The 14,116-nt window shown below is 43.9% G+C and overlaps 1 protein-coding gene across 1 annotated transcript in view; it reads left to right on the top strand.

Annotated features, from left to right (window-relative positions):
- Nucleotides 1–14,116, top strand: part of LOC129818055 (ciliary neurotrophic factor receptor subunit alpha-like) — a 358,244-nt gene that overhangs the window by 183,199 nt on the left and 160,929 nt on the right. Inside the window, exon 2 of the mRNA XM_055873591.1 lies at nt 7,320–7,401. Coding sequence (XP_055729566.1) covers nt 7,320–7,401 — 82 coding nt within the window. The remainder of the gene's footprint in view (nt 1–7,319; nt 7,402–14,116) is intronic.

Here is a 14,116-nt window from a genome sequence, read left to right on the forward strand (position 1 = left end):
TCACCCATTGAGACCAGCATGTCCAGAGATACAACCTCTCTTATCATCACCCAGTGCCTGGGCTTGCCTCCGCTGTACCCGTGCCCCACCATACCCTGGTCTGCACATTATGCCCTGAATCTATTCTACCACGCCCATAAATCTGCTCCTTTTATTCCTTATCCCCAACGCTCTAGGCGACCAGTTTTGATAGCCTTTAGCCGCACCCTCATCCTACTACTCCTCTGTTCCTCGGGTGATGTGGAGGTAAACCCAGGCCCTGCAGGTCCCCAGGCACACTCATTTGTTGACTTCTGTGATCGAAAAAGCCTTGGTTTCATGCATGTCAACATCAGAAGCCTCCTCCCTAAGATTGTTTTACTCACTGCTTTAGCACACTCTGCCAACCCTGATGTCCTTGCCGTGTCTGAATCCTGGCTTAGGAAGGCCACCAAAAATTCTGAGATTTCCATACCCAACTATAACACTTTCCGTCAAGATAGAACTGCCAAAGGGGGAGGAGTTGCAATCTACTGCAGAGATAGCCTGCAAAGTTCTGTCATACTCTCCAGGTCTATGCCCAAACAGTTCGAACTTCTAATTAAAAAAATTAATCTCTCCAGAAATAAGTCTCTCACTGTTGCCGCCTGCTACCGACCTCCCTCAGCTCCCAGCTGTGCCCTGGACACCATCTGTGAATTGATCGCCCCCCATCTAGCTTCAGAGTTTGTTCTGTAAAGTGACCTAAACTGGGATATGCTTAACACCCCGGCAGTCCTACAATCTAAACTAGATGCCCTCAATCTCACACAAATCATCAAGGAACCCACCAGGTACAACCCTAAATCGGTAAACATGGGCACCCTAATAGACATTATCCTGACCAACTTGCCCTCCAAATACACCTCTGCTGTTTTCAATCAGGATCTCAGCGATCACTGCCTCATTGCCTGTATCCGCTACGGGTCCGCGGTCAAACAACCACCCCTCATCACTGTCAAACGCTCCCTAAAACACTTCTGAGAGCAGTCCTTTCTAATCGACCTGGCCCGGGTATCCTGGAAGGATATTGACCTCATCCCGTCAGTTGAGGATGCCTGGTCATTCTTTAAAAGTAACTTCCTCACCATCTTAGACAAGCATGCTCCGTTCAAAAAATGCAGAACTAAGAACAGATATAGCTCTTGGTTCACTCAGACCTGACTGCCCTCGACCAGCACAAAAACATCCTGTGGCGAACTGCAATAGCATCGAATAGTCCCCGCGATATGCAACTGTTCAGGAAAGTCAGGAACCAATACACGCAGTCAGTCAGGAAAGCAAAGGCCAGCTTTTTCAAGCAGAAATTTGCATCCTGTAGCTCTAATTCCAAAAAGTTCTGGGACACTGTAAAGTCCATGGAGAACAAGAGCACCTCCTCCCAGCTGCCCACTGCACTGAGGCTAGGTAACACGGTCACCACCGATAAATCCGTGATAATCGAAGACTTCAACAAGCATTTCTCAATGGCTGGCCATGCCTTCCTCCTGGCTACTTCAACCCTGGCCAACAGCTCCGCAAACCCCCCCCCCCCCCCCCCCCCCCCCCCCCTCCGCTGCTACTCGCCCAAGCCTCCCCAGTTTCTCCTTTACCCAAATCCAGATAGCAGATGTTCCGTAAGAGCTGCAAAACCTGGATCCATACAAATCAGCTGGGATTGACAATCTGGACCCTCTATTTCTGAAACTGTCCGCCGCCATTGTCCCCTATCTCCAGCCTGTTCAACCTCTCCTTCGTATCATCTGAGATCCCCAAGGATTGGAAAGCTGCCGCGGTCATCCCCCTCTTCAAAGGGGGGAGACACCCTGGACCCAAACTGTTACAGACCTATATCCATCCTGCCCTGCCTATCTAAGGTCTTCGAAAGCCAAGTCAACAAACAGATCACTGACCATCTCGAATCCCACCGTACCTTCTCCGCTGTGCAATCCTGTTTCCGAGCCGGTCACAGGTGCACCTCAGCCACGCTCAAGGTACTAAACGATATCACAACCGCCATCGATAAAATACAGCAGCCGTCTTCATCGACCTGGCCAAGGCTTTCGACTCTGTCAATCACCATATTCTTATCGGCAGACTCAGGAGCCTCGGTTTTTCCAATGACTGCCTCGCCTGGTTCACCAACTACTTCGCAGACAGAGTTCAGTGTGTCAAATCGGAGGGCATGTTGTCCGGTCCTCTGGCAGTCTCTATGGGGGTACCACAGGGTTCAATTCTCGGGCCGACTCTTTTCTCTGTATATATCAATGATGTTGCTCTTGCTGCGGGCGATTCCCTGATCCACCATTCTGTATACTTCTGGCCCTTCCTTGGACACTGTGCTATCTAACCTCCAAACGAGCTTCAATGCCATACAACACTCCTTCCGTGGCCTCCAACTGCTCTTAAACGCTAGTAAAACCAAATGCATGCTTTCAACCGGTCGCTGCCTGCACCCGCACGCCCGACTAGCATCACCACTCTGGATGGTTCCGACCTAGAATATGTGGACATATATAAGTACCTAGGTGTCTGGTTAGACTGTAAACTCTCCTTCCAGACTCATATCAAACATCTCCAATCCAAAATCAAATCGAGAGTCGGCTTTCAATTTCGCAACAAAGCCTCCTTCACTCACGCCGCCAAACTAACCCTAGTAAAACTGACTATCCTACCGATCCTCGACTTCGGCGATGTCATCTACAAAATAGCTTCCAATACTCTACTCAGCAAACTGGATGCAGTTTATCACAGTGCCATCCGTTTTGTTACTAAAGCACCTTATACTACCCACCACTGCGATCTGTATGACCTAGTCGACTGGCCCTCGCTACATGTTCGTCACCAGACCCACTTGCTCCAGGTCATCTACAAGGCTATGCTAGGTAAAGCGCCGCCTTATCTCAGTTCACTGGTCACGATGGCAACACCCACCCGTAGTACGCGCTCCAGCAGGTGTATCTCACTAATCATCCCTAAAGCCAAAACCTCATTTTGCCGCCTTTCCTTCCAGTTCTCTGCTGCCTGCGACTGGAACGAATTGCAAAAATCTCTGAAGTTGGAGACTTTTTTCTCCCTCAACAACTTTAACTTTTACTGCCTCAGAAACCCGGAACCGGGATCCCCCCCCCACCCCCCCACACTGATTAGCATCGCTAGCATAGCGTCACATTTAAATAGTAGCATCTAAATATCATTAAATCACAAGTCCAAGACACCTAATGAAAGATACAGATCTTGAGAATAAAGTCACCATTTCAGATTTTTAAAATGTTTTACAGGGAAGACAAAATATGTAAATCTATTAGCTAACCATGTTAGCAAAAGACACCCTTTTTCTTTGTCCACCATTTTTTCTCAACACCAGTAGCTATCACCAATTCGGCTAAACTAAGATATTGATAGCCACTAACCAAGAAAAAACCTCATCAGATGACAGTCTGAAAACATATTTATGGTATAAGATAGGTTTTGTTAGAAAAATGTGCATATTTCAGGTATAAATCATAGTTTGCCATTGCAGCCACCAACACAAATCTCACCAAAGCGACTAGAATTACTAGAGACAGCAACTTGTATTACCAATTTACTAGAATAAATACAGAGAGCAACGTGTATTACCTATTTACTCATCATAAAACATTTCATAAAAATAGACAAAGCATAGCAATGGAAAGACACAGATCTTGTGATTTCAGACAACATTTCAGATTTTCTAAGTGTTTTACAGCGAAAACACAATAAATCGATAAGTTAGCATACCACATGTGCAAACGTCACCCCAGCATGAATTCAAGCCAAAGGGAGCGATATTGTTATCATCGCCAAAAGATATACATTTTTTCACTAACCTTTTCAGAATTCTTCCGATGACACTCCTGTAACATCATATTACAACATACATATATTGTTTGTTCGAAAATGTGCATATTTAGCCATAAAAAAACGTGGTTATACAATGAAAATAGTAGCAAATCAAGCCTGAACATGTCGGACGCCATCTTTCATAGTGATCTAGTTTAATCGAAAGCTAATCATATACTTGACTAAAAAATACAGGGTTGACAGGAATCGAAAGACAAATTAGTTCTTAATGCAATCGCTGATTTACATTTCTAAAATTATCCTTACTGTGCAACACAGGGTTCGCCAAGCGAAGCTATAGCAAACAAAATGGCGGATTATGCGTTTAAAATATTTCGATAGAACAACGATTTATCATATTAAATATTTCTTACCATGGGGTGATTTTCCATCAGATTCTTGGGCAATGCATCCTTTCTTGGGTCTAATCTTCTTTTGGTCGAAAGATGTCCTCTGTCCGTCGAAATGACCACTAACGTTCGACCGGGACCCCGAAACGTGCCCGGTGCTTGAAAGTGCATAACAAAGCAATGCCTCAAAATCGCACTAAACGGATCTAAATTGCTATAAAACGGTTCAAATTAACTACGTTATGATGTTTCTAACTCCTATATCGAATTAAATTACAGACAGATACATTTCACGTTGATAACCGAGCCTCTGAAAATGGCATCCCGAGGTCCTCTTCTGCGTAATGGCAAGAGTCGAAAGGGGGGCTACCCTCACTCCTTGGCCTTTTATAACCTCTGAGAGCTACGCAGAAAGCCCATTCCACTTCTCATTGGTTACTGACATCCAGGGGAAGGCGGGTGCAGTTCATGTCGTTCCATAGGATATACACAGACTTTCAAAACTGATCTGAAATCAGAGCTTCGCTCTCAGACCATCGCAGTACCTGTCATGGATTTCGCTGTAGAAAGAGTTCTGGGTCACCCACAGACAACATTCCAACGGCTATAGAAACTAGAGAGTGTTTTCTATCCAATAGAATTAATGATATGCATATTGTACGATCAAGAATTGAGCACGAGGCAGTTTAATTTGGCGACACCCAGAAATAAAAAATGCTAATTGCGCCACCTATTGGCAAAAGGTTAAACATCAGCTATCTGAGCAGCTAACCGATCGCTGCAGCTGTACATAGTCCATCGGTATATAGCCCACCCAATTTACCTACCTCATCCCCATACTGTTTTCATTTATTTACTTTTCTGCTTTTTTGCACACCAGTATCTCTATTTGCACATGATCATCTGATGATTTATCACCCCAGTGTTGATCTGCTAAATTGTAATTATTCGCTCCTATGGCATATTTATTGCCTGTGATCCTCCTCATGCCTTTTGCACACATTGTATATAGATTCTCTTTTTTTTCCTTTTTTTTCTACTATGTTATTAACTTGTTTATTGTTTACTCCATGTGTAACTGTGTTGTTGTCTGTTCACACTGCTATGCTTTATCTTGGCCAGGTCGCAGTTACAAATTAGAACTTGTTCTCAACTAGCCTACCTGGTTAAATAAAGGTTAAATAAAAAATAAAAATAAAAATAAAAAAAAACTGTTCTTTCTCATTCGTTTTGGAAGTTACAAGCCTGAAACCTTGAATATAGACTCCTGGAAGCTAGAATTCATTATTTCCCTATACTTTCCATTGTAATAGCATGGGCCCTCAAAAAATAAGAATTCTGGTTGTTTTTTTCTTTGGATTGTGTGGAGGGGAGATGGGGAGGGGAGATGGGTGGTGGAGGGGAGATGGGTGGTGGTGTGTGGAGGGGAGATGTGGAGGGGAGATGGGTGGTGGTGTGTGGAGAGGAGATGGGTGGTGGTGTGTGGAGGGGAGATGGGGAGGGGAGATGGGTGGTGGTGTGTGGAGGGGAGATGGGTGGTGGTGTGTGGAGGGGAGATGGGGAGGGGAGATGGGTGGTGGTGTGTGGAGGGGAGATGGGTGGTGGTGTGTGGAGGGGAGATGTGGAGGGGAGATGGGTGGTGGTGTGTGGAGGGGAGATGTGGAGGGGAGATGGGTGGTGGTGTGTGGAGGGGAGATGGGTGGTGGTGTGTGGAGAAGAGATGTGGAGGGGAGATGGGGAGGGGAGATGGGTGGTGGTGTGTGGAGGGGAGATGGGTGGTGGTGTGTGGAGAGGAGATGTGGAGGGGAGATGGGTGGTGGTGTGTGGAGAGGAGATGGTTGGGAGACGTGGGGAGGGGAGATGTGGAGAGGTGGGGAGAGGAGATGTGGAGATATGTGGGAGAGGAGATGTGGAGATATGTCGGGAGATGGTTGGGAGACGTGGGGAGGGGAGATGTGGAGAGATGTGGGGAGAGGAGATGTGGAGATATGTGGGAGAGGAGATGTGGAGATATGTCGGGAGATGGTTGGGAGACGTGGGGAGGGGAGATGTGGAGAGATGTGGGAGAGGAGATGTGGGGTGGGGATATGTAGGGTGGGAAGATGTGGGTAGATGTGGGGTGTTCATCCTCACTGCGGAATCATTAAACACACATTTACATGTATTTATTTTTTTAACCTTTTTTAAATAGGCAAGTCAGTTAAGAACTAATTAGTATTTACAGTGACGGCCTACCCATGCCGGGACGACACTGGGTCAATCATACTTTTACTTTTGATAACTAAGTATATTTTAGCAATTACATTAACTTTGATACTTAAGTGTATTTAAAACCAAATACGTTTAGAGTTTTACTCAAGTTATATTTTACTGGGTGACTTTCACTTTTACTTGACTCATTTTCTAGTAAGTTATCTTTACTTTTACTCACGTTTCACAATTGGGTCATTTTTCTACCACTGCCTACAGGCTGCCTGCTGGCCCTTTAAGAGCTGCTGCTGCCTCACCCTGCCTGGGGATGGCCCTCCCACAGATTAGCTGAACAATGCATGGGAAGGAGGACGGACAAACGGGGACAGCGAGAGATAGGAAACAGAGAGAGAGAGAGAGAGAGAGAGACAGAGAGAGAGAGAGAGAGAGAGAGAGAGAGAGAGAGAGAGAGAGAGAGAGAGAGAGAGAGAGACAGAGAGAGAGAGAGAGAGAGAGAGAGAGAGAGAGACAGAGAGAGAGAGAGAGAGAGAGAGAGAGAGAGAGAGAGAGAGAGAGAGAGAGAGAGAGACATTGTTATCTATTTCACTTGCTTTGGCAATGTAAACATATGTTTCCCATGCCAATAAAGCCCATTAAATTTAAATTGAAGTGAGAGAGAGAGAAGCAGAGAGTGATAGGTTGAGTGAGCAAGGCAGAGGGGGGAGATAGAGGCAGAGAGATAGTGAGAGAGAGAGGGAAGCAGAGAAAGAGTGATATTAAAAGGAAACGGAGAGAGAAGGGGAAAGCCTGTCCTTCAGCTCTGAGGCGCTACCCGTCTCCCTCCAGACTGACCGTGCAGTCCCGCCCCTCCCTGACCCAGCAGGACTCTGACATGCTCCTCTGTGTCTCTGTCTCCAGATGGCCAACACCGTAACGTTGCTGTGCCGTGTAGTGCTAGCTGCTGTGGTGGTGGCATACGCTCAGAGACGCAACCAGACAGGTAAGAACCAACACACTCCTACTACATCTACCCATCTATCCATCTATCCATCTATCCATCTATCCATCTACCCATCTACCCATCTATCCATCTATCCATCTACCCATCTACCCATCTACCCATCTATCCATCTACCCATCTACCCATCTACCCATCTACCTATCTACCTATCTATCTATCTATCTATCTATCTATCTATCTATCTATCTATCTATCTATCTATCTATCTATCTATCTATGCCACTGCTTTTACCCTGCCTGTCTGTCTGTCTGTCTATCTGTCTGCCTGTCTGTCTATTGATGAGATATATATTATATAACAACCCTGTTGCAATGGACTCATTAATGTTGTTGTCAGTGTTGTTGTTGTTGTTGTTGTCAGTGTTGTTGTTGTTGTTGTCAGTGTTGTTGTTGTTGTTGTCAGTGTTGTTGTTGTTGTTGTCAGTGTTGTTGTTGTTGTTGTCAGTGATGTTGTTGTCAGTGTTGTTGTTGTTGTTGTCAGTGTTGTTGTTGTCAGTGTTGTTGTTGTCAGTGTTGTTGTTGTCAGTGTTGTTGTTGTTGTTGTTGTCAGTGTTGTTGTTGTTGTTAGTGTTGTTGTTGTTGTTGTTGTTGTTGTTGTTGTTGTTGTCAGTGATGTTGTTGTTGTCAGTGTTGTTGTTGTTGTCAGTGTTGTTGTTGTTGTTGTTGTCAGTGTTGTTGTTGTTGTTGTTGTCAGTGTTGTTGTTGTCAGTGTTGTTGTTGTTGTCAGTGTTGTTGTTGTTGTCAGTGTTGTTGTTGTTGTCAGTGTTGTTGTTGTTGTTGTTGTCAGTGTTGTTGTTGTTGTTGTCAGTGATGTTGTTGTCAGTGTTGTTGTTTGTGTCAGTGATGTTTTTGTCAGTGTTGTTGTTGTCAGTGTTGTTGTTGTTGTTGTTGTCAGTGTTGTTGTTGTTGTTGTTGTCAGTGTTGTTGTTGTTGTCAGTGTTGTTGTTGTTGTCAGTGTTGTTGTTGTTGTCAGTGTTGTTGTTGTTGTTGTTGTCAGTGTTGTTGTTGTTGTTGTCAGTGATGTTGTTGTCAGTGTTGTTGTTTGTGTCAGTGATGTTTTTGTCAGTGTTGTTGTTGTCAGTGTTGTTGTTGTTGTTGTTGTCAGTGTTGTTGTTGTTGTTGTTGTCAGTGTTGTTGTTTGTGTCAGTGTTGTTGTTGTCAGTGTTGTTGTTGTCAGTGTTGTTGTTTGTGTCAGTGTTGTTGTCAGTGATGTTGTTGTCAGTGTTGTTGTTGTCAGTGTTGTTGTTGTCAGTGTTGTTGTTTGTGTCAGTGTTGTTGTCAGTGATGTTGTTGTCAGTGTTGTTGTTGTCAGTGTTGTTGTTTGTGTCAGTGTTGTTTGTGTCAGTGATGTTGTTGTCAGTGTTGTTGTTGTCAGTGTTGTTGTTGTTAGTGTTGTTGTTGTCAGTGTTGTTGTTGTTAGTGTTGTTGTTGTCAGTGTTGTTGTTGTCAGTGTTGTTGTTTGTGTCAGTGTTGTTGTCAGTGATGTTGTTGTCAGTGTTGTTGTTGTCAGTGTTGTTGTTTGTGTCAGTGTTGTTGTTGTCAGTGTTGTTGTTGTCAGTGTTGTTGTTGTTAGTGTTGTTGTTGTCAGTGTTGTTGTTGTTAGTGTTGTTGTTGTCAGTGTTGTTGTTGTTGTTGTCAGTGTTGTTGTTGTTGTTGTCAGTGTTGTTGTTGTCAGTGTTGTTGTTGTCAGTGTTGTTGTTGTTGTCAGTGTTGTTGTTGTCAGTGTTGTTGTTGTTGTTGTCAGTGTTGTTGTTGTTGTTGTCAGTGTTGTTGTTGTTAGTGTTGTTGTTGTCAGTGTTGTTGTTGTTAGTGTTGTTGTTGTCAGTGTTGTTGTTGTTGTTGTCAGTGTTGTTGTTGTTGTTGTCAGTGTTGTTGTTGTCAGTGTTGTTGTTGTCAGTGTTGTTGTTGTTGTCAGTGTTGTTGTTGTCAGTGTTGTTGTTGTTGTTGTCAGTGTTGTTGTTGTTGTTGTCAGTGTTGTTGTTGTCAGTGTTGTTGTTGTCAGTGTTGTTGTTGTTGTCAGTGTTGTTGTTGTCAGTGTTGTTGTTGTTGTTGTCAGTGTTGTTGTTTGTGTCAGTGTTGTTGTCAGTGATGTTGTTGTCAGTGTTGTTGTTGTCAGTGTTGTTGTTGTCAGTGTTGTTGTTGTCAGTGTTGTTGTTGTCAGTGTTGTTGTTTGTGTCAGTGTTGTTGTCAGTGATGTTGTTGTCAGTGTTGTTGTTGTCAGTGTTGTTGTTGTTGTCAGTGTTGTTGTTGTCAGTGTTGTTGTTTGTGTCAGTGTTGTTGTTGTCAGTGTTGTTGTTTGTGTCAGTGTTGTTGTCAGTGATGTTGTTGTCAGTGTTGTTGTTGTCAGTGTTGTTGTTGTCAGTGTTGTTGTTAGTGTTGTTGTTGTCAGTGTTGTTGTTGTTGTCAGTGTTGTTGTTGTCAGTGTTGTTGTTGTCAGTGTTGTTGTTGTCAGTGTTGTTGTTGTCAGTGTTGTTGTTGTCAGTGTTGTTGTTGTCAGTGTTGTTGTTGTTGTTGTTAGTGTTGTTGTTGTCAGTGTTGTTGTCAGTGTTGTTGTTGTTGTTGTCAGTGTTGTTGTCAGTGTTGTTGTTGTTGTTGTTGTTGTTGTTGTTGTCAGTGTTGTTGTCAGTGTTGTTGTTGTCAGTGTTGTTGTTGTTGTCAGTATTATTGTTGTTGTCAGTGTTGTTGTTGATGTTGTCAGTGTTGTTGTTGTTGTTGTTAGTGTTGTTGTTGTTGTTGTTAGTGTTGTTGTTGTCAGTGTTGTTGTCAGTGTTGTTGTTGTTGTTGTCAGTGTTGTTGTTGTTGTTGTTGTTGTTGTTGTCAGTGTTGTTGTTGTCAGTGTTGTTGTTGTTGTCAGTATTATTGTTGTTGTCAGTGTTGTTGTTGATGTTGTCAGTGTTGTTGTTGATGTTGTCAGTGTTGTTGTTGTCCCTTCTCTTTGGTTCTGTCCTTCGGTCTCCATTTGGATCAGAACATAGTGTATTGTGTTCTCAGAGCCTGCTCTCTCTGTCACCTGACCATGGGGTTGGAGGCTGGGTGAGACCTCAGAGGCCCTCCTCTCTCCCTCCTCCATTCCTCTCTCCTCCCCCCTCTCTCCCCTCTGAGCAACAGAGGACTGTCTCCTCTGTCACAAGTAAATATAAGTAAAACTAAGTGCATGCTCTTCAACTGATTGCTGCCCGCACCCCCACGCCCGACTAGAATTACTACTCTGGGCGGTTCTGACTTAGAATATGTGGATAACAACAAATACCTAGGTGTCTGGCTAGATTGTAAACTCTCCTTCCAGACTCATATTAAACATCTCCAATGCAAAATTCAATCTAGAATCGGCTTTCTATTTTGCAACAAAGACTCCTTCACTCACGCCGCCAAAGTAAAACTGACTATCCTACCGATCCTCGACTTCGGCGATGCCATTTACAAAATAGCCTCCAACACTCTACTCAGAAAAACTGTATGCAGTCTATCACAATGCCATCCGTTTTGTCACCAAAGCCCCTTACACTACCCATTACTGGAACCTGTACAGTTGTGGCCAAAAGTTTTGAGAATGACACACATATTAATAAATTACACAAAGTTTGCTGCTTCAGTGTCTTTAGATATTTTTGTCAAATGTTACTATGGAATACTGAAGTATAATTACAAGCATTTCATAAGTGTCAAAGGCTTTTATTGACAATGACATGAAGTTGATGCAAAGAGTCAATATTTGCAGTGTTGACCCTTCTTTTTCAAGACCTCTGCAATCCGCCCTGGCATGCTGTCAATTAACTTCTGGGCCACATCCTGACTGATGGCAGCCCATTCTTGCATAATCAATGCTTGGAGTTTGTCAGAATATGTGGGGTTTTGTTTGTCCACCCGCCTCTTGAGGATTGACCACAAATTCTCAATGGCATTAAAGTCTGAGGAGTTTTCTGGCCATGGGACCAAAATATCAATGTTTTGTTCCCCGAGTCACTTAGTTATCACTTTTGCCTTTTGGCAAGGTGCTCCATCATGCTGGAAAAGGCATTGTTTGTCACCAAATTGTTCCTGGATGGTTGGGAGAAGTTGCTCTCGGAGGATGTGTTGGTACCATTCTTTATTCATGGCTGTGTTCTTAGGCAAAATTGTGAGTGAGCCCACTCCCTTGGCTGAGAAGCAACCCCACACATGAATGGTCTCAGGATGCTTTGCTGTTGGCATGACACAGGACTGATGGTAGCGCTCACCTTGTCTTCTCCGGACAAGCTTTTTAACGGATGCCCCAAACAATCAGAAAGGGTGTTCATCAGAGACAATGACTTTACCCCAGTCCTCAGCAGTCCAGTCCCTGTACCTTTTTCAGAATCTGTCCCTGATGTTTTTCCTGGAGAGAAGTGGCTTCTTTGCTGCCCTTCTTGACACCAGGCAATCCTCCAAAAGTCTTCGCCTCACTGTGCGTGCAGATGCACTCACACCTGCCTGCTGCCATTCCTGAGCAAGCTCTGTACTGGTGGTGCCCCGATCCCGCAGCTGAATCAACTTTAGGAGACAGTCCTGGCGCTTGCTGGACTTTCTTGGGTGCCCTGAAGCCTTCTTCACAACAATTGAACCGCTCTCCTTGAAGTTCTTGATGATCCGATAAATGGTTGATTTAGGTGCAATCTTACTGGCAGCAAAATCCTTGCCTGTGAAGCCCCTTTTGTGCAAAGTAATGATGACGGCACGTGTTTCCTTGCAGGTAACCATGGTTGACAGAGGAAGAACAATGATTCCAAGCACCACCCTCCTTTTGAAGCTTCCAGTCTGTTATTCGAACTCAATCAGCATGACAGAGTGATCTCCAGCCTTGTCCTCGTCAACACTCATACCAGTGTTAATGAGAGAATCACTGACATGATGTCAGCTTGTGGCAGGGCTGAAATGCAGTGGAAATGTTTTTTGGGGATTCAGTTCGTTTGCATGGCAAAGAGGGACTTTGCAATTAATTGCAATTCATCTGATCACTCTTCACAACATTCTGAAGTATATGCATAATTGACGTCATACAAACTGAAGCAGCAGACTTTGTGAAAATGTATATGTCTCATTCTCAAAACGTTTGGCTACGACTGTATGCAGTAGTCGGCTGGCTCTCGCTACATGTTCGTCGCCAAACCCACTGGCTCCAGGTCATTTATTAGTCTTTGCTAGGTAAAGCTTCGCCTTATCTCAGCTCACTTGTCACGATAACAACACCCACCCGTAGCACGCGTTCTAGCAGGTATATCTCACTGATCATCCTCAAAGTCAACACCTCCTTTGGCCGCCTTTCCTTCCAGTTCTCTGCTGCCAGTGACTGGAACAAATTGCAAAAATCGGATGGAGACTTATATTTCCCTCACTAACTTTAAACATCAGCTATCTGAGCAGCTAACCGATCGCTGCAGCTGTACATAGCCCATCTGTAAATAGCCCACCCAATCTACCTACCTCATCCCCATATTGTTTTTATTTACTTTGCTGCTCTTTTGCACACCAGTATCTCTACTTGCACATCATCATCTGCTCATCTATCACTCCAGTGTTAATTTGCTAAATTGTAATTACTTTGCTACTATGGCCTTTTTATTGCCATACCTCCTCATGCCATTTGCACACACTTTATATAGACTTTCTATTTTCTATTGTGTTATTGACAGTATGCTTGTTTATTCCATGTGTAACTCTATGTTGTTGTTTGTGTCGCACTGCTATGCTTTATCTTGACCAGGTCTCAGTTGTAAATGAGAACTTGTTCTCTACTAGCCTACCTGGTTAAATAAAGGTGAAATAAAAATAAAATAAAAACGAGGTCAAACACAGATATAGGATGAGAGGGGGGAGTAGCGGAAGGGAGAGCTTAGACTGCTAGGGTGCTTCTGAGCACTGCAAGCTAGCAGTGTGTGTGTGTCTGTCTGTCTCTGTATTGGCAGCTAACTAGAGGTAACACAGCGACAAACAGATGGTGCTGCTGTACAGATTGTCACCTGTCTCTGTGTTGGCAGCTACAGTGGCTTGCGAAAGGATTCACCCCCCTTGGCATTTTTCCTATTTTGCTGCCTTACAACCTGGAATTCAAATAGATTTGTTGGGGGGTTGATATCATTTGATTTACACAACATATCTACCAATTTGAAGATGCAAAATAAAATAAAAATGTGAAACAAACAAGAAATAAGACAAAAAACTGAAAACTTGAGTCTACATTCACACCCAAAGTCAATATTTTGTAGAGCCACCTTTTGCAGCAATTACAGCTGCAAGTCTCTTGGGGTATGTCTCTATAAGCTTGGCACATCTAGCCACTGGAATTTTTGCCCATTCTTCAAGGCAAAACTGCTCCAGCTCCTTCAAGTTGGATGGGTTCCGCTGGAGTACAGTAGTCTTTAAGTCATACCATATATTCTCAATTGGATTGAGGTCTTGGCTTTGACTAGGCCAATCCAAGACATTTAAATGTTTCCCCTTAAACCACTCAAGTGTTGCTTTAGCAGTATGCTTAGAGTCATTGTCCTGCTGGAAGGTGAACCTCCGTCCCAGGTTATTGTTAGGAAGTTGTTTGTTTCTGGCCATTTTGAGCCTGTAATCGAACCCACAAATGCTGATGCTCCAGATACTCAATGAGCCTAAAGAAGGCCAGTTTTATTGCTTCCTTAATCAGGACAACAGTTTCAGCTCTGCTAACAAAATAACAAAAGCAATTTCT

Source organism: Salvelinus fontinalis, chromosome 21, assembly GCF_029448725.1.
Source record: "Salvelinus fontinalis isolate EN_2023a chromosome 21, ASM2944872v1, whole genome shotgun sequence".
In the NCBI taxonomy this organism is placed as follows: domain Eukaryota; kingdom Metazoa; phylum Chordata; class Actinopteri; order Salmoniformes; family Salmonidae; genus Salvelinus; species Salvelinus fontinalis.